An 18,998-nucleotide genomic window follows, 5' to 3' on the forward strand; every position below is an offset into this window, starting at 1 on the left:
CTAATTATAAATGGACCTACATGTTAAAATGAAATCCGAACAACAATGCGCCTCCACCGGCAGCAAACGCTGAGCCCAAGTAATTAATCTTATGAAAGCATGTCGAGTATCCTTGAGCTATAACTCACCACTCTCCAATTTCTATAAAATTTCGCCTACTTAGTAATTTCGGTGTCCTGATGACGTATCTGTAGTTCATATTTGGCGGTCACTTGCTAAAATTGTACATTTACGTGTAGAACTTGTAAAATAACCTTGGCATTTACCACGGTCATTGTCCATACACAGCAATTCGGAACCATCTTTCTTTCGCAAATTCGATAATGGTCTTCCTTTATGCACAACAATCTTGCTACCTTGAATATTGACGTCAGACGAGGAATGCCTACGAGGTTAGGTTAGGTTCCATTAGCATAAATACAAAGAAATTATTAAAATTTCAGGGTAAATTTCTCGTATGGGACAAACAGCTGAAATTTGCTAGTTTATTTAATTTGAATATTCGTACTTACGTATTCTGCATTGAGAAACATTGCTGAAGGTGGCATTTCGCTTATTTCACGGAAATAAGCTCTATTTGCGACATATTGAGTAAGTTTTCTTCGTTTCTTTTTGCCTTCGGTAACACGCAAAATGGCGATCACAGTTTCACTACCGTACTCAGCATGCAGTGTTTCCACCCAACTGCACCCAAAAATACCTACGTAGCCCACAAACCATTGACGCATAGCCCCACAAACCATTCATACATAGCCCCACGAACCATTTCCGGTAAGGTTAGGTTAGGTAGGGTCACTATAGGTTACAATAGTTAAAAATTGGTTTCGAAAACAATATGCGTAGCCCCACACACCATTCTCGCATAGCCCCACGAACCATTGACGCATAGCCCCACGAACCATTGACACATAGCCCCACAAACCATTTGTGGAAACGTATCTTCTTCAGTTACAAAAACACGTGTTTGGAAACACTGACCAGGATTACGTCATCACACACAGGCTACATCCACCTGGAAGTAAATGGATGCAAGAACTTCCGTGCATCGGTCACACATTTATATCGAAAAATAGATGATTTACCGTCAAAATTCAATGAACGATGCGAGAAAACACTTCCCCGAACTTCCAGAAGTATAAAGAAACTGCATTCGGTAAGTAATTTCTCCTGTAAATTTGATGAAATACGTTTGTCCCTTACGAGAAATTTACCTTTATTTTGTTTGCTTTCGCTTGCGTTACACACGATATGGCGGAGAAAACTTGACGCGTAGTCCATGATCAGTGGTTATGCAGTGTTGCAACCTTCTTCATAGAAAAATACCTACTTTCGTGTTAATGATTTTGTATTTTTTTCCAGGTTTGAAAACACCATGAACCATGCACGGCAAGGTTAGGTTAGGTTCTGTTATGTTAGGCAAACATAGTTAAATTTGTTTTTCAAAATTAGAATTTTTTTTTCGGGTTTGAAAACCCCACGAACCATTCCTAAATAGCCCCACGAACCATTCATAAATAGCCCCACGATCCATTCACGGATAGCCCCACGAACCATGCATGGCAAGGTTAGGTTAGGCAAACAGTTAAATTTGTTTTTCAAAATTAGAATTTTTTTCGGATTTCGAAAACCCCACGAACCATTCATAAATAGCCCCACAAACCATTCACGGATAGCCCCACGAACCATTCATAAATAGCCCCACGAACCATTCATAAATAGCCCCATGAACCATTCACAGATAGCCCCACAAACCATTCATAAATAGCCCCACAAACCATTTCATAAATAGCCCCACGAACCATTCATAAATAGCCTTAGAGATACTGGGCGAAAGGGGGGGGGGTTATAACCCCCATCAACCTCACATTGAGCACTCCACTGATCCTGTGCACGTCATGTTGTCGCAAGTTCGTAATCAGAAATGATGAACAGTAACTCACGTTTATTTACGTTCTAGAATTGTTACACAGTTACAAAACCTAGAACTGTTACACAGTTACAAAACCGCGCATTTGGAAACACTGACCAGTTGTTACGTCATGAAACACTCGCAAATATTTGGTTCACGTAGTAGACTGACATCAAGGGAACAGCTTTCGCGCATCGGTGTGACATTAATGTCGAAAATTACAGGATTTAACGGCAAAAAAAATTCAAGGAGGTGAAAACAAACTTCCAAGACCTTCCTAAAGTATAAATAAATTCATTTCGGTACGTACTTTCTCCTGTAAAATTGAAGAAATACGTTTTGAGGATACGAAAATTTTACCGAGAAATTAATATTTTAGCTAATACCTTGTCTTGCCTAACATGAAAAATCTCTCTCCCGTGACTTCAGAACACTATGTTGCTAAAGTGTTGTGTGATAAGTGACACCCATTCGGGGGAAATGGTGTGTTCCGTGGAGCTACTGTTTTTATGGTAGTGTTACGTTAAGAAAACATAGTTTGTTTCGTTTTTTTCCGATTTCCATACTCGACCGCCAATTATTACATGCAGATTCGTGATTAGGAGTTCACAAGTAGTGAGTAGGCGAAATTTCATAGAAATTGGAGAGTGATCCGGTATTGTAAACTTGTTCCCCACGGACCATCAAAAAATGTCAGTTTCGTAGCACTTTAGTGACAAGCATTTATTCCTCCCTTCACGTAAGACGCCATCTTCCTCACATGAACAACTCACTTGTTCATATCAGAAAACATGGCTCCCAATCGCTGTTTGTATATCAAGAATAATCGTGGTAATTGACAAGGTTATTTTACAATTTCTACACGTGAGCACCAAATCTTAACTGCAGGTGGGTGATCAGGACTCCATAATTAGTGAATATTTGAATTATGGCGTTTTCTGGTATTGTAAAATCATACCACACATTTTTGCATAGAAACAGTATTAAAAATGACTGATAAGTACTATTGGTTAGGCATAAAGATTTCTAGTCCAAAGTTTCATTTGAATATGCTTACATGATTAGGTTAAGTGGATCAAGTTTTGCTCCTTTACATTACCATTAAACTCCTGAATGCTTACATAGGCAGTATGTGTACCTCTTGAGTAGGTCATTGGTTCGGTGCATCCCAATTTTCATGATATAATTCCTTACAAATGAGTACTCACGGTACTGTGACCTTGGAAACCACAACTTACTTCCATACACATTTTTCCTTCCAAAGTATGTTTCTTGTTCTTCCGTACAACTTGTAAAAATTAATACACAATCAGAACTCACCCCTATTTTATAAACTAAAATTTGTTCAGCATCCCTGATTGTGTAGTAGCTGCCAGTAGGGAGAAACTATACAATCAATCACGTGTTCTTCCAATGCCACAAAATTTTACAAAGCGTAGAAACCCCATTTTCGATATGCATATCAGAATTAATCTTGAACTTCAGACGTCAGACTAGGATTGCCTACGTGAGAATGTCGCTTTCGTAGTTAGGTTAGACTGGTCAGATTTGGTTTCCTTGGCACCTGGAACTATGGCTCATTTATTTTTTATGTCCATGATTGGTAGGAGGATGGTTTTCTTTATCTTTGCAACAATTGTAGTTTCCTGTTACTGGATGTCCTTGACCCAGCTAGGGTGACACACAGGAAAATAAAATGGTAGAAACATACTTGAAATAAATTATTGCACTAAATTTCTTCCAATATATGCACTAACACCTCAAATATGCATTTATATGCACTATAAAACTTTACCAGATTGTTCCAAATCAAGTGAAAGGAAAAAACATGCAAATTTCCACCCCCTAGTTATCACATTCCAGTCATCTTTGAATCTCTTTTATCTTTACATTATGACAATCGCTCGCAGGTCATTCGTCACTGCTACAGAGCATGGAACAAATGGGTCTATTCTGTTTCCAGCTTTAAAACGAAGTAGGTGTGGCCAATAAGTTACCGAAATGTGTACACTTTCTATTCGCCAGCACTTGCCCCTCCCTCCCAGCGCACGTGCGAGCTTCGGTGTCAGTATTTTCCACAACGTTTCGAAACTAGAGTGACTTTTAAAAATGTGCAAATATTAGTTTTTAAAATGAACACTGTTGTAAATATGAGAGATGAAGAAAATATAATAAAATAAAGGTAAACACTTACCAACGATGTCAGTTCTCGTCAATGGTAATATGCCATGTAAGAAGAATTCACACAGCTGGCCGTTGTAGCGGAGTGGTTATCACTGTGTGCTACGACGCTAGGAGTCCCGAGTTTGAATCTTGGCCTGGGCATAGATGTTCTTTGTGAGTGTTATTTCATCAATTTCACCATATCATCACTTATCCTCATCCTCGCGATTAGCCAAGTGTGGCAGAAATGTGAAGTAAAATAAACCAAATGAATCATGCAATAATTTAACCAGCGTAGACAAACTCATATCCATGAAAAAAAAACATCCACTTTCCTGCTGACGGCAGCAAGTACAAAATCGGCTAAAATGTGCCATCCGCGTTTTTGTTCGGCTGAATTTCCTTGCGGACCGCATAAATGCTTCTTTTTAAGACACCTGTTCAGAAGTTAATGATTCAACACAATACTCTGGATTCACCGCAATTTTGGTATCGCCACTTGTTCAAGGTTTCAAATGTAGATGTTTTGTAACACTTGCTGTTGAAGCCACATCAACATTCAATGATACTTACAACCTATAAACACTACGCAAAATCTCGAGAACCACCACACGGCAACGGAGAGGAGGGCAAGTTTTGCAGGGTCGAGGGGAGGAAAGCTATAAATAGCCATGTGCTTGAGGGTTTCGGAAGATTCTTGACCATGAGACGTAGTGTCTCCAACTATGTTATTTTTTCCCTTATGAATTAGATACAAGAAATGTAAATGTCTTATTACGTACACGCGTCTTGGAACATTAATAAAACTTTGTAGTTGCAAAGTTGGCTATATAGCAATTAGATACGATAACAGCTTTGGAATATTACCAAATTGTAACGATGTTTCTATAAAGGTCGGTTAGCAACACTGAATGGCACAGTTTGCCCATCTGTAACGCCAAAAGCTTGTGTCCCCGCCCTCTACAAATTCCTTCGTGAAAGCAGTTGCCAGTGTATGCATCTGGCATTTTTCTTTGACAAGCTGGGGGAATTCAGGTTCCTGAAATCTGAGCATGTTTTATGTGGGAAGTAAAGGAAAGGAAGGGTAGGTGGATCATTTAATAAATGCTAAAGTAACATTCCGTACGATTTTAAGCATCACGGGTTGTATTTGCACCAAGCACTTTGGCTCTTCTCAAAGGTTTCCCTACAATCTTTTGCAGTGTGTTGATTTTACCATTCTAGATAAAACGCATGAAGTTGAAAGTAGTGTGTGCGTGTTTGTGGTATATACATCAACACGTGTGTAATCTAGAGATTCCCATGTCAGTCACTGTCAGTCTAAATCATGTTTTCTGATTCTGTCTAGTCCGGTGTTTCAAGATTATAGACTTAACTTAATATTGCAAATTTTCAACACTGCACAACATGGAGTGACGGACAAGTAGCGGGAATTTCGTTAATTCGAATGAGTGAATGTCACCGTAGGTGCTTTACTAAAGAATGGTTATGAATTCATAAGCAAGGATAAGGCTAGTAAATGCTTTGAACAGCATACAATGCTGTATTACTCTAGTTTCAAGACTGCATTGAATGGACTATCTATCAGGGTGCAAAAGGTCTGCGGAGGGACTACTGCCAGAATCCACCAATAGGGCTGCACTGGCTTTCTCTAGAACACGTGCTTTTGTTTACATCCACTTCGTAGTGGAAAAAAATGGACTTTAGCATATTTTTTTTATACAAATGGTCAATTCTGCAAGCAGGCTGTGTGCTACCACTATCATGAACGTAATCAGTCACTCTGTATCTCACAGATACAAACGGTTTTTCTAAGCCCAGACGCAAAGTGGCACCTGGCAGAGACCGTGGTCGTCTGTATTCAAAGAGAGAAACAGCTTGGAGCTGCATGCCTAATCTTCCAAGAAAAGAATTTTAGCCCCGTGTATCTCAGGTATGCAACATGAATGATGTAGGGTTAACTCAAACTACGTGTCTGGTTGCAAAAGACAGGAATCCTTCAATTTTCAAAGTAATTTGCCGATATGCCAAGGGTCTTTTAATGTAAGTTTAACATGACATAATTTCTGTTGTAACAAGTGAGAATAATTTCATTCTTATAGATTCATTCCACCCCTGGTACCTAGCTCTGCATGCATTTTCAAATGTGTGTGAAGTAACTCCATGGCTCATGGAGTTTGTCGATCTCTGCTTTACCCTCTTGCGCCGGACCCTGTGGCTGAGTGGTTAGCACATTTCACTGCGATGCCAAGGGTCCCGGGTTTGAATCCTGCTCGGGCTTGGTTGTTTGTGAATGTCCATTCATCATTTCATCACTCATCCCCATCTTCGCAAATTAGCCAAGAGGAACAAAACTCGAAGTAAAATAAACTAAATCAATCAATCAATTTACACTCTTGCCTTGTAATCAAGGGACTTTGGGTTCGATCCCCAGTGAATGCCCATTACCATGGTTCAGAAACCACTTTAAAAAGCAGTTCCAGTCCCAATTAGTTTGTCTGAGTATAAAGTGGATTTGAAACAGACTTGGACTAAACTTTGAATGTGATGATGATTGAGGAAGTGCTTAACAATAGAAAACTGTTCATTGGCATTAGCCTATACATAATCATTTCCCACACAAATTAATTCTCTATAAGTCTATAATCACATGTTGAATAAGGTTATGAGTTACTTATCACATATTTTGTGCTGAATGATTTTTCCATTCTACATGCTTAAATGAGCAGGTTGACTGTCAGGTTAGATGTTTTAGGACATACTACATTATGAGAAATTCTATTTATTTGCCTTGAACAGAGAATTTATAGATTCCCCTCTTAGTAGAGTGGGTATTAGAGAACGTTAAGATTTTTTTAGGTTAGACTTTCCTGCATTTGTATACAACAGCATTTATGTATGATCACAGTCATTTACACAACATAATTTTTCATGAATTAATACCTTAAATGAAGCACATACTGTCAAAATAGCATGTATTGATGCATTTTTCTGTAACCATAATTTGTTTGGCCAAAATGAGTGCAAACCCTGAAAGTGCTTGCTACCTTAGTCCTGTAAAACACTTTGAAAATGAATAATATAAATCAGTTTTGAACACACATGAAATGATAGTGCATTGTAACATTATTCATATTAATGATTTGATTAACAGTTAATGAATGGTGGTCTTATGTGCTTACAGGGATGCCCTAAAAAGACAATACAATCTGCAACAATTTTGGCTTGAAGTGAGCTTACAAGATGTGTCCAGTTTCGATGAAGAGCTAGCAGACAAGTTAGTCAAACAGCCTACGGAACATCTACCTGTGGTAATTTTTTTTATTTCATATCAATTTTTTTTAAGACTAGGAGTTTTTTTTGGAGGGGAATATATGTTAATAGAGATTAGAGTGTTCTGAAATGGTTTGTTTTTTTGTCCAGCTGGACTAGAACTTGGTGTGTGTGTGTGTGAGAGAGAGAGAGAGAGAGAGGAGAAACACCAATGTTATATTTTTTGTTAAGCTTAGAACAAAATGAACTTGCATATGAAACTTGTTTGCCAAATATCCCTCTTCTCTACAAACTAATGAGAAGAAATGTTTTTTCAGCAAACATGTCAGTGGGTTAGTATAGCATAGCTTTTTTTTTTGTAGTTACCCAGTTCACAAAATGAATGGGAAATATAGAATACATGCAATTGTTGCATGTATTTATTTTTGCAGCATATCTATTACGTTAAGATATATAAAATAGTTCGATAAATTGGCATCAATTCCAATCTTTTATCATGTGGAGAACCCATCACAGTATGCCAAAGTGCTACTTTTCTTGTATTATGCCGTTTGTAAGACACTTTAAACCTTTACTTTTCTAGTTTGAAGATGCAGCCAAGGAAGTAGCAGATGAGGTGACAGCTCCCCGGCCAGAGGGAGAAGAGGCTGTAGAAGACATCCAAATTTTGCTGCAGTCCGATGCAAATCCATCTTGCCTACGAGAAATGAAGGTATTACAAATCTTTTGCATGTAGTAAAATTAAAGATGTGGCTTTGACCTTTTTGACTTTTAGAAATGTTGTTTTTCAGCTAGTTAGTGTTCATCCCTTTGCTAGTTATCCTTAAAAGTGCTATGATTATTTTTCATTTTAATATACAGTGATGGAAGAAAATACAAATTTTGCTGATTCTGATGTACTTGCCGATAAGGTTTTGACAGATTCTGATTTAAACCATTATTTAACAGAATTACAGTGATTTCAGCATGGCAAAAGTAAATAGTCTATTGACTTGGAAATTATGGAATTGTTCATGAATTTTTGTCACCAGAAAAGATGTGTGAATTTTCTTCAGATGCGAAATATAACATCTAATTCCAAATGTGCTTTTGGACCTTTTTTCTTTCCTTCCTTTTATGAATATAAGTTTATGTTATAAGTGATAATTACATAAGTAAGGGCATCCTTTTTTCATGTATTTGGAAGTTGTGAGGTGCATTTTGCTACTATGTTTTGTCACAAGATGATGCGAAATAAACTCTTAAACATGAAATTTAAGATTTATTTACCAATGCAACGCCACCTGAGGTCTGAATTATCCTGTAAGTTATGCAAATTATGGAAAATTGATAAATTCAGGTATAGATATTTGAGATGCATAAATGGATTCCTTTACACAGGATTAAACTTAATATTCTTACAACTATATAAATGTGTTATTAGAAGTGAAATGTTAATTTTGTGTAATAAGTTTAGTTTTTAAATCAAATTTAGGCTTTTATACACCATTTCAATGACGAAATACCATTTTATACAATGCTTATTACTAGGGACAATGATTTATGGTAATTAAAATTCATGAATTTCGCATTTAAAAAGTTACAATTTCGGTATATAAAAGCGGTAAATAAAATTCAAAGTTAAGTAGTATGCACCTATTTTTATCAGTTAAAGTGTACACTTAACATAACCTCTGTGTTGCATGTTTTTAAATTGTAATTCTGGTTGGTCATTATATTACCATAAGCTGAAAAAACACGCTCACAGTCAACATTACTAACAGGAAACCACAACACTTGCACAGCTAGTGACACAAAGCTTTCGTGATCTTCTTTAACTGCTAGCAGCATGTTAATTAAATTCAAAGATACACCCGACTCCTTCACATCCCTCTTTACCATATCCTGAAAAGCTTTGTACCCTCTCAAAAAATTTAATTGTGAAAATGCTTTTAGAATAGGCACATTCTTGCAAATGTCGTACAAGTCTTCATTGACAATATTTCTTGCATACTGAATAAAACTAACATTTTTTTAAAAAAATCTTTCCTGGATCTTTGCGGAGCAAGTCATTTAATTTTGTACAAGCCTTGTTACCTCGAGCACGTTCAAATACTGAAATAACATTGGGCATTGTAATTCGCCAAAGAAACTATGAGCAAGCGCACAAGAAGCACGGACACGAAAATCCTTGAAACTCGTATTTTTGTGTGGCGCGAAATGGAGACACAGACTACACACGATCTTCTGTAGGCCTCTGATTTGAACTTTTTGGACAGCAAACTTTGGCTGAAAAAAAAATAGTCCTACTAAAACATTTGCGTTTTAGCTACAAAAACATAACATTAACAGCAGAAAACTAATTTCCGTATTTACGCATTACGTTGGAGCGAGATAGCCTGAGTTGCAGGAATGGAGAAATGAACGAACGGAGAAGAAAGAGGCTAAATACTCATCACTGACACCGGTTGCACTGTGCGGCATTGCACTTCTGATGATGTAAAACTAATTTATGCAGTCATTGTCACCTGTAATGAAATGTTGAATTTTCACGAGCAAAATAACAGTCCAATGTTATGACAGAAGGTAAATTAATGTGTTTTTTTTTGTTTTGACAACTGAATTTCGGTGTTATTTCGTGAACTTCGACACTTTTCATTTCATTTTGATTTGTATTTCGCGTAACTTCGTGAATAAATTGGAGCTGAAAATGGTCATAACTCTTATCCACTTGTCTCGAAACAAAATTATACACACTTTAAAAATTTCAGTGTCCCTACTTATTACCCCTGAAGTATGCCAAGTCTGTGTACCAAAATCTTGATGTTTTGTTTACCATAAATATGTGTTCATGATTGGGGAAAGAGAGACGCGGTAGTATATAAATACGGAGAAAACTAGTACTCACTTTTATCCGCGAAGCTGTTTTTTCTTCTTTTTCGATTAATTTCAGTGGCCACTGCCACCATCCTCGTTGGAACTTGCTGCGCTGTTGCTTGGCGTGCGTCTTTTGTTCGTAGTTCTCTGGCTGCCGTCAGGTGCGCTGTGCATCTTGGTGCGTCGTCTGCTATTTCCGGGCGATAACTGCTGCAGTAGTGGAATCCAAGTATGGTGCGCTTGCCCGCTATCGATGTTTAGCTCGTGCGGGAAGTGCATTATGGCGTGCGTTTCCTTGATTTTGGTGTCTATGAGCGTGTGGGCAGTGTGTTTGACTCGAACCTTTTGAATTTTATGGCTATTGTATTTGATATGTCTAGCAAGACCAGTAGTGGGTTGGGCTTTTTTCGCATCTGCTAGGTGCTGTTGGATTCTTTCATTGACAGATCTGATGGACCTGCCGATGTAATGAGCCTTGCATTCACACTCTGCATCATATACACCTGGGTTGTCAAGGGGGGAGAGGAAGTACCGTTTGTGCTTGTTCAGTTTGTCAGTTATTTTGGAGTTGGGTTTGTGCGCTACTTTGATACCAAATGGGAGAAGGGCTTTGGCTATGCGGTTGGAAGTGGTGGGATGGTAGGGGAAGGCAAACCATTTATATTGGTCACTGGGGGTTGGTTGTGGCTGGGTTGCTTGTGGATCCCCAACAAATTCAAAGAACTCCTTGCCTACGGCGATAAGTTTAATGTACAAAACAGTAAGCCACCCACCCTCGACCTCATATGTGCGGCAGAAAAAGCAGCTTGTTTTGCTCCCAAACCCCAAGATTCGGAAAACATCAGAACGTCAGCAGCCGGAATTTTTCAAAAAGTGATGACCAACAGTGAAACCAGGAAACCTAATCCAGTGCACCAAGAAATCTCTTCTGTCCTCTCCGATTTTGGCAAATGGCTAAACACCAATGATGTTTGGTGTCTAAAGTCCGACAAAACAAACCAGTTCGTAATCATGCACAAAGGTGATTACTCCACGAAAGTGATAGACAAACTAAACAGTGACTCGTACAGTGTCATCAAAAAAGACCCCACAGACAGGTACAATAGAATTGTGAAAAATGCAGTGAAATCTAGTGCCATACTTAGTGAACAAGACCACAAATTCCTCCTCAATCCCCACCCTTCACCTGCCATTGCCTATGGCATTCCTAAAACTCATAAACCTGGAATCCCCATGCGACTTATAATAGCTGGCTTCAATTACCCCACAGTTCACCTAACAAACTGGCTAAAAAACAAAATATCTCATTTCAACCACAAACTTACATACGTGTTCCGCAACAGTGCCGATGCTAAAAATCTGGTAACTTCAATAGTGCAAGCTGACAGTGCAAAACTAGCCAGCATTGATATAGTAGATATGTACAGTTCAATCCCCATAGACCTAGCACTACGTTCGGTGGAAAGATGGCTGACAACTAACAGAATCCCAGCCCTAGAGGTGCAGGAGATAACCAGACTATTGGAAGTTTGTCTAAAACACAATTACTTTCAGTTTGAAGATAAATTCTACAACCAATCCGAGGGCCTTGCGATGGGCAACCCACTATCAGCTCCTTTAGCCAACATCGTCATGCACCTGGCTGAAAAAGAGATACTCCACACTCCAGAACTACAACACATCCGATATGGAAGGTACGCGGACGACACAATAGTTGTATATAAAAAGGCAGAAGAACTCAACCTCCTAGTAGACAAACTAAATAGCATCCACCCCAGGCTCAACTTCACCGTAGAGCATGAAAAACTTGGTAAAATCAACTTCCTGGACATCACCATCAGCCGTGCACTTAACAAATTCACAACCACTGTCTACAGAAAACCGGATGCAGGCAACCAGTACATACATGCTCTCTCTAGCCATCCCCCTAAGCAAAAAGCCAATGTGTGGCTAAACTTTTATCGAAGAGCCTTCTCCTACTGTGGCAAAGAAGAGGATCTACGAGAGGAGATAGCCACCATCACAGAAATAGCCCTGAAACATGGCTACACTGAATCACAACTCTCCACTTGGTGCAGTAAGGCGGAAATACAGGTCAGACACCCTAACCTACCACAATCAACCCATCCACAAGCAACCCAGCCACAACCAACCCCCAGTGACCAATATAAATGGTTTGCCTTCCCCTACCATCCCACCACTTCCAACCGCATAGCCAAAGCCCTTCTCCCATTTGGTATCAAAGTAGCGCACAAACCCAACTCCAAAATAACTGACAAACTGAACAAGCACAAACGGTACTTCCTCTCCCCCCTTGACAACCCAGGTGTATATGATGCAGAGTGTGAATGCAAGGCTCATTACATCGGCAGGTCCATCAGATCTGTCAATGAAAGAATCCAACAGCACCTAGCAGATGCGAAAAAAGCCCAACCCACTACTGGTCTTGCTAGACATATCAAATACAATAGCCATAAAATTCAAAAGGTTCGAGTCAAACACACTGCCCACACGCTCATAGACACCAAAATCAAGGAAACGCACGCCATAATGCACTTCCCGCACGAGCTAAACATCGATAGCGGGCAAGCGCACCATACTTGGATTCCACTACTGCAGCAGTTATCGCCCGGAAATAGCAGACGACGCACCAAGATGCACAGCGCACCTGACGGCAGCCAGAGAACTACGAACAAAAGACGCACGCCAAGCAACAGCGCAGCAAGTTCCAACGAGGATGGTGGCAGTGGCCACTGAAATTAATCGAAAAAGAAGAAAAAACAGCTTCGCGGATAAAAGTGAGTACTAGTTTTCTCCGTATTTATAAATATGTGGTTCTACACATAAGGTAACAGGAACACCCATCCCCAGTGAAAACCCATATTTTAGTTCCTGCAGTTTATGTTTGCTGCTCAATACGTTCAGTCATCCAGACTCCAGCAAAGGACCATGCTAAATTATATACATATTACGACTCTTGTTATGTAATTAGTTACATGCCTGATACCCCTCCTGTTGAGAGAATGGCTACTCCTGATGAAGCCTTCTCAGAGGAGGGATAAAGAGAATTCAAACACCAAAGAAATCCATTTGAACAGTTTACTTTCTTAAGTATTTAGTTACACTAATGTAACTGGAGTACAAGACATGAGTAAAACAAAATAATATTTTCCATATTTTAGCCCATTGGAACGTGTCTTATTTCATACGCCTGTCATTTTATCACAATAACATCTTTCAAGGTAACATCAAGAATTATTTCAATATACAACAGACAAACATAACACAGGCAGACACTTTCTTTTCCAGAGTTCCGGTATTTGGGACATCCACAAAAATGCCATGTGATGCTTCCATAGATTGTAATTATTCTGGAAAATATTTTAAAAATTTGAAGTTTTCATTTATTTTGCACCAGTGTTGTTTGAAAAAATTGGATTTTGCAATTTGGTCTCACCTTTTTATATATAATAGGGATGGACCGATATGAAATTTTGGCCGATACCGATATAAAATTTACTGATCCGATATAAAATTAGAAATGGTCCTTGAAGAACCTGAAATGTTAATTGATCTACTTAATAAATGTTTGTTTCGAGGTGACCGCAGTGCAAAAGAAGTTGAATATTTAAACCTTTACTTTTTTAGAAAGATGGGCATGGAGATTATCCATAAAAATTACAACAAAATGGTAGAATTTTGCACTATATTATAAGATATTTATCGGTAAAATTACCGATATGCCTATATTGGCCGATACTGATAGAGTACCGATTAATCGGTCCCATCCCTAATATATAATAGAGTATTTTGAACAAACCATGATAATTTGATGCATTTAATTGCAATGTAATACTTACATGTTATAAGTTTAACAAGGTTTTCATCCTAAGATCTCAGATTTTTCGTTACTATTTATTATAATGTAATCAAGAAGTCAATCAACATTTTAATTTCAGTCTGAGCAAGTCTCCAGGCTGGTTAAAATACCGGGCATAGTTGTAACCACATCAGGAATTAAGTCAAAGGCTACAAGAATTGCTGTCCAGTGCAGGTCGTGCAGAAATGTTATTCCAAACCTTCCAATTAAGCCTGGATTGGATGGCTATGTTATGCCACGAAAATGTAACACGTGAGTATTGATATTTTTGACACTGATGTAATGGCAGTTTAATTTTGTTTAGAATGTTAGTCAGTTATTAGCAGGGAATGGATTTATATGTAAATACATATTTATATATGAAGCTGAAATCAGTTGTATTTTGTATTATCTTTGTACATCATAGCATGTAGACTCGAAAAAAAAATACTTTTTATTTTCCATATTTTTACATATTATTTCCATATTTCAGAACATTGCTCAACATATGCTCCATATTCGTGCAATTACTACATGTTCCCATGTGACCAAAAGAGTTGTCTGAATTCTTGCAAATAACTGACAAATTTGAAATACACTCCCATTATTTCTTGCAATATTGAATGCAGTTTTAGACAATATAAACCCATTTGAAGAGGCAATTAAGGAAATTCACGTTGGAACACTTACCAACGAAATTTTGTTATTAATTGTTTTGGAAACAGAAAATGAAAACACATTTTTTGTTGTACATTCAACACTTACGCCGAGGCTGATTTTCCAATTTCAGAGTGTGTTTTCAGCAAGAAATTTAAAATTCTGTATGCTTCTAAATGGAATTTTATATTTCCGAAACTAAGAATGTTAGTTACAAATGATACCTTGTTTTGTTCAGTACACTTTGGGCTATAATCCTGATGGAAGAAAATAAAATTTTTCATAATCAGTTAGTAAAAGGAGAAGAAAAACATGAAAAGGAACTATTTTTTTTTATATGAAATTTGAAGTTCATCAGATCCCCAACCATGCATTTGGCACCAGGAATGTCGGGAGGTCATACTTCTATTGCAAAAAGGGGGGTTTTAAACACCAAAATTGAGAGAGAAGCGATGTTTTCGAAACCAATGAAAATAAGAAATAAAAATATCAATTTTTTGGACATCGCCTACCCCCTCGAAATAGTAACATTGAAATTTAACTTTACTAATTATTAATTACATACCTCTAGACTCGTGCAGATCTCAAAACATGTATCTCCAATCATTATCCTAGTTACAGTATGTTAAAGAAGTAACATACGAGATATAACTCCATATTTTGGTGAAAATAACTAAATATGTATTTACATATTTAGCATATTTTACTATATATAAATTCGGTTCCCTGGTTATTAGTATATAGACTAGTTTTCCATTAAAGGATATAATGGACTCAAGAGTCTGTAATTGTTGAGTTATGCAGATCCTTTGTTATGTATTGAGAAGTATCACACCAAGCCTCCAGAGTGGTTAGTATAATGTGCTATTCAAGAAATCAGTAAGGATGATGTTAATGTAATTTTAGTCAGGATAACTGAAAGACTTGTATTAATAGTAATCAATCTTCTTTGAAGAGTTGTTTTACATTCAATTCATAGTTATTGTTGTAATTACAATGGAACATTAATTTTATGTTTTTCTGCGGACCAAGGTGTAAAAACTTAAAAGTATGGAAAAGTGTAAAATACGTGTATTTGCTTTATTGGGACAGTGAAAATTGACTGTATAATGAAGGAAAATATAAAATCAGTAGGGGCATGCATATTTCGTATTTGACAAACCTGAAATGTAAAATAGCACACTGCAATGTTCATTTTTCATGTTTTTGAAAGGTGTGGGGGGTTCATTTTTCTACCATGTTTTGTCATGAAATGATGCAAAATGGCAAATGAACTCTTAAACACAAAATATAGAGTTTATTTACAGACATGACCCTTTCTGAAATCTAAATTATCCTGTGAGTTGTGCGAATCACGGAAAATTGATTAATTCTGCTGTAGCAATTTGAGAAGCAAAAACTGTTGACTGCTACACAAATCTGCTAGTAGAATATATAATAATATTTTGTGTAATAAGTATAGATTTGAAATCAATTTTAGGAATTTATTCACCATTTTATTTACCACTTTTGATCTCTAAATGTTTCCAGTTTCCAGTTTTATTTGCCATAAATATGTGGGTCTAAAATCAGGGTTCCACTGAATATGTTTGAATTTGATTGGTGTGTCTTACTTTCAAGCATGCATTTTTCAAAGCATGTCATTTCTTTTGTTCTAAAATATAATTTTGGTAAAGTTTTTTTTAAAATTCTCAGCTCCATAATCTATTTTGTATAAGTTGTTGAATGCAAATTGTCATGTTCCAAGTTATGTTACTTTCTTTTCCATCTTTGTAGCGAACAGGCTGGAAGACCTAAGTGTCCTTTGGATCCTTATTTCATCATACCAGATAAATGCAAGTGTGTGGATTTCCAAATTCTGAAGATACAGGAGTTGTCAGATTCCATCCCTCAGGGTGAAATGCCACGACACCTGACACTGTATTGCGACAGGTACAGTTTTTACTGCAAAGTGTAAATAAATTTGAGACATGTAAGAGGGCTGGGGTAGTTCTGTAGTTGTTTTTCTCTTTACGTTCATCTTCACTTATCTCTGTTTCCAAGTTTTTTTTTTTAGTAAATCCATTTCTCTGCAAATTACAATCAAGATTACACTGAAGGCAGCTTTAGACCAAGTTAATAAGTGTCAGGCAGCATGTGGCCCTTGGAAATGAACTTTCAGAAATTAAGGCAATCTTTCATACTGACAATATAAATTGCAGGTGTGGCTTGTCGCTTTCGTCTGGAAGCTGCATGACTCTTGTGCTCTTAATAAGTCAGCATATCATCTTTTCACGTACACAGAGTTAAGCTTCGGTTCTTGAAAAATAATTACATCTACCTTCATTTACTATTGCAGGATATCAAGTGATTAGTAGACCCATGCATATTTCATTTTTGACACAAGCACTGAATGTGAAATGTTTATTTTTTATGTTTCTGTGAGGTGGGAGGTACATTTTCTACCATGTTTTGTCACAGAATGATGCAAAATGTAAAATAAGTTCTTAGAGTTTATTTACCGACTGACATGCCACTTTTTGAAGTCTGAATTATCCTGTGAGTTATGCAAATCAAGGGAAATCGATTAATTTTCCTGTAAATATTTGAGAAGCAAAAAATGGACTCACTTTTTACATGAATAAACTTAATATTCTGACAACTACAGAAGGGAAATGTTAATTTTGTATAACAAGTGTAGTTTTTAAATCAAATTTAGGTTATATCTAAAGATATCTGTTTGGCGGTTACACGGAGGTAGGTAATTAACTCGGATAAACTTGCTGTTCATTTTTCCACGTAAATTTCTTTTGCGATCTATTTCACCACCCATCTGGTGGCTTCATACATGCCTGACGAAGCCACCGAGGGGTGGCGAAATCGATCGCAAAAGAAATTTACGCGGAAAAATGAATAGTAAGTTTATCAGAGTTAATCAAATTGAGGGTTTTATTCACCATTTTTAACTCCTAAATGCCATTTTATTTACTGCTTTTGATTTGCCCAGTTTTTGTACCGAAATCATGGTACTTTATTCACCATAATTATGTGTGTCTTGCGATGAGAAATAGAATTCCAGAAATTAAGTGTGATATCTGCTTGTATTATCTTTAAAGATTGTTTTAAAATGTTGTACTAGGAAAAATCATACAAAATTACAGAAAGTGGACATTTGCAAACTTTCAGTGCAGTACCAGAACCTACTTGTTCATTTATCGTTGTTTTCTTTTAAGAAATTGTAATTTGACTGCATATCTGTCATTTTAGATACCTATGTGAGAGAGTAGTGCCTGGAAACAGAATTCTAGTACTTGGTATCTATTCTATCAAGAAAGGTGCAAAGCCAACGAAGGTGAGTGAATATTAAAGAATTGGTAAATTAGTCATGTAAGTTTTATGTATGAGGGTCGTTCAAGTCGAACCTGTACTCTCCATTTTTCAGAATATTTGAGAGCCTGTTACTTTAATTTTTTGCGTAAGTTTCTTTTTGCTAAGGTGGTGAGATTTTTAAAACAACAAAACAGAACATTTTCCTGAATGAAAAACTGGATGCCAAAATATACACATCTCACCTAACTCTGCGACCTAAAAAATTTTAGAACTGAAACAAAATGTGTTGCACAGGAATGTACCCATGTCAGGGGCTCACAATCCAGAAACTTAAATAATATCAATTTCAAACATTTTTTTAATGGAACATGTATGCGTTTCTAGCAAACTGAAAACTAGAGGTACAATTCGTGAGAACAGAATTTGTTTCACTTTCTGAAACAAAATTACGAGTGGCCTATAGCTCAAATGTACATCATGTTTGTAACGTACATCCAGCACAGAAAACACGCTCACAAATCATCAGTAACGTCTTATCTGATGAAACTGTGTCACTTCAGCAGATGTTCAAAGTGACCACTGGTTGCATCAATACACTTGTGGAGGTGGTGAACAAGCGAGCGTTGCACAGATTGCAGTGTTTCTCCTGATATTGCCACACACGATGCAGTTATACGCTGTTTCATATTCTCTAGTGTTGATGGGACTTCGTGATAGACTGTATCTTTCACTGTGCCCCAGAGAAAGTAGTCTAATAGCGTCAAGTCGGGGGACCGATCTGGAAACTTTGCATCCACAACTTCTCTGGAAACATGTGCGAAGTCTGCAGGGCACCCATCATGCTGGAACCACATTGATAGATGGGTTTCCAATGCCACATCCTCCATGAGAAGGGGTAGAGTGTCTTGAAGAAATGATGCATGTCGCTGTTTGTTTAATGTTCCCTCATAAAATAGGGACCTACAATTCGGT

At 37.3% G+C, this 18,998-nt stretch overlaps 1 protein-coding gene across 1 annotated transcript in view; it reads left to right on the forward strand.

Moving 5' to 3' along the window:
• Nucleotides 1–18,998, forward strand: part of Mcm5 (Minichromosome maintenance 5) — a 51,771-nt gene that overhangs the window by 291 nt on the left and 32,482 nt on the right. Inside the window, exons 2-6 of the mRNA XM_083137731.1 lie at nt 7,257–7,383; nt 7,929–8,057; nt 14,161–14,333; nt 16,494–16,649; nt 17,964–18,048. Coding sequence (XP_082993857.1) covers nt 7,257–7,383; nt 7,929–8,057; nt 14,161–14,333; nt 16,494–16,649; nt 17,964–18,048 — 670 coding nt within the window. The remainder of the gene's footprint in view (nt 1–7,256; nt 7,384–7,928; nt 8,058–14,160; nt 14,334–16,493; nt 16,650–17,963; nt 18,049–18,998) is intronic.

Source organism: Lepisma saccharinum, chromosome 16 (assembly GCF_977018435.1).
Source record: "Lepisma saccharinum chromosome 16, izLepSacc3.1, whole genome shotgun sequence".
In the NCBI taxonomy this organism is placed as follows: domain Eukaryota; kingdom Metazoa; phylum Arthropoda; class Insecta; order Zygentoma; family Lepismatidae; genus Lepisma; species Lepisma saccharinum.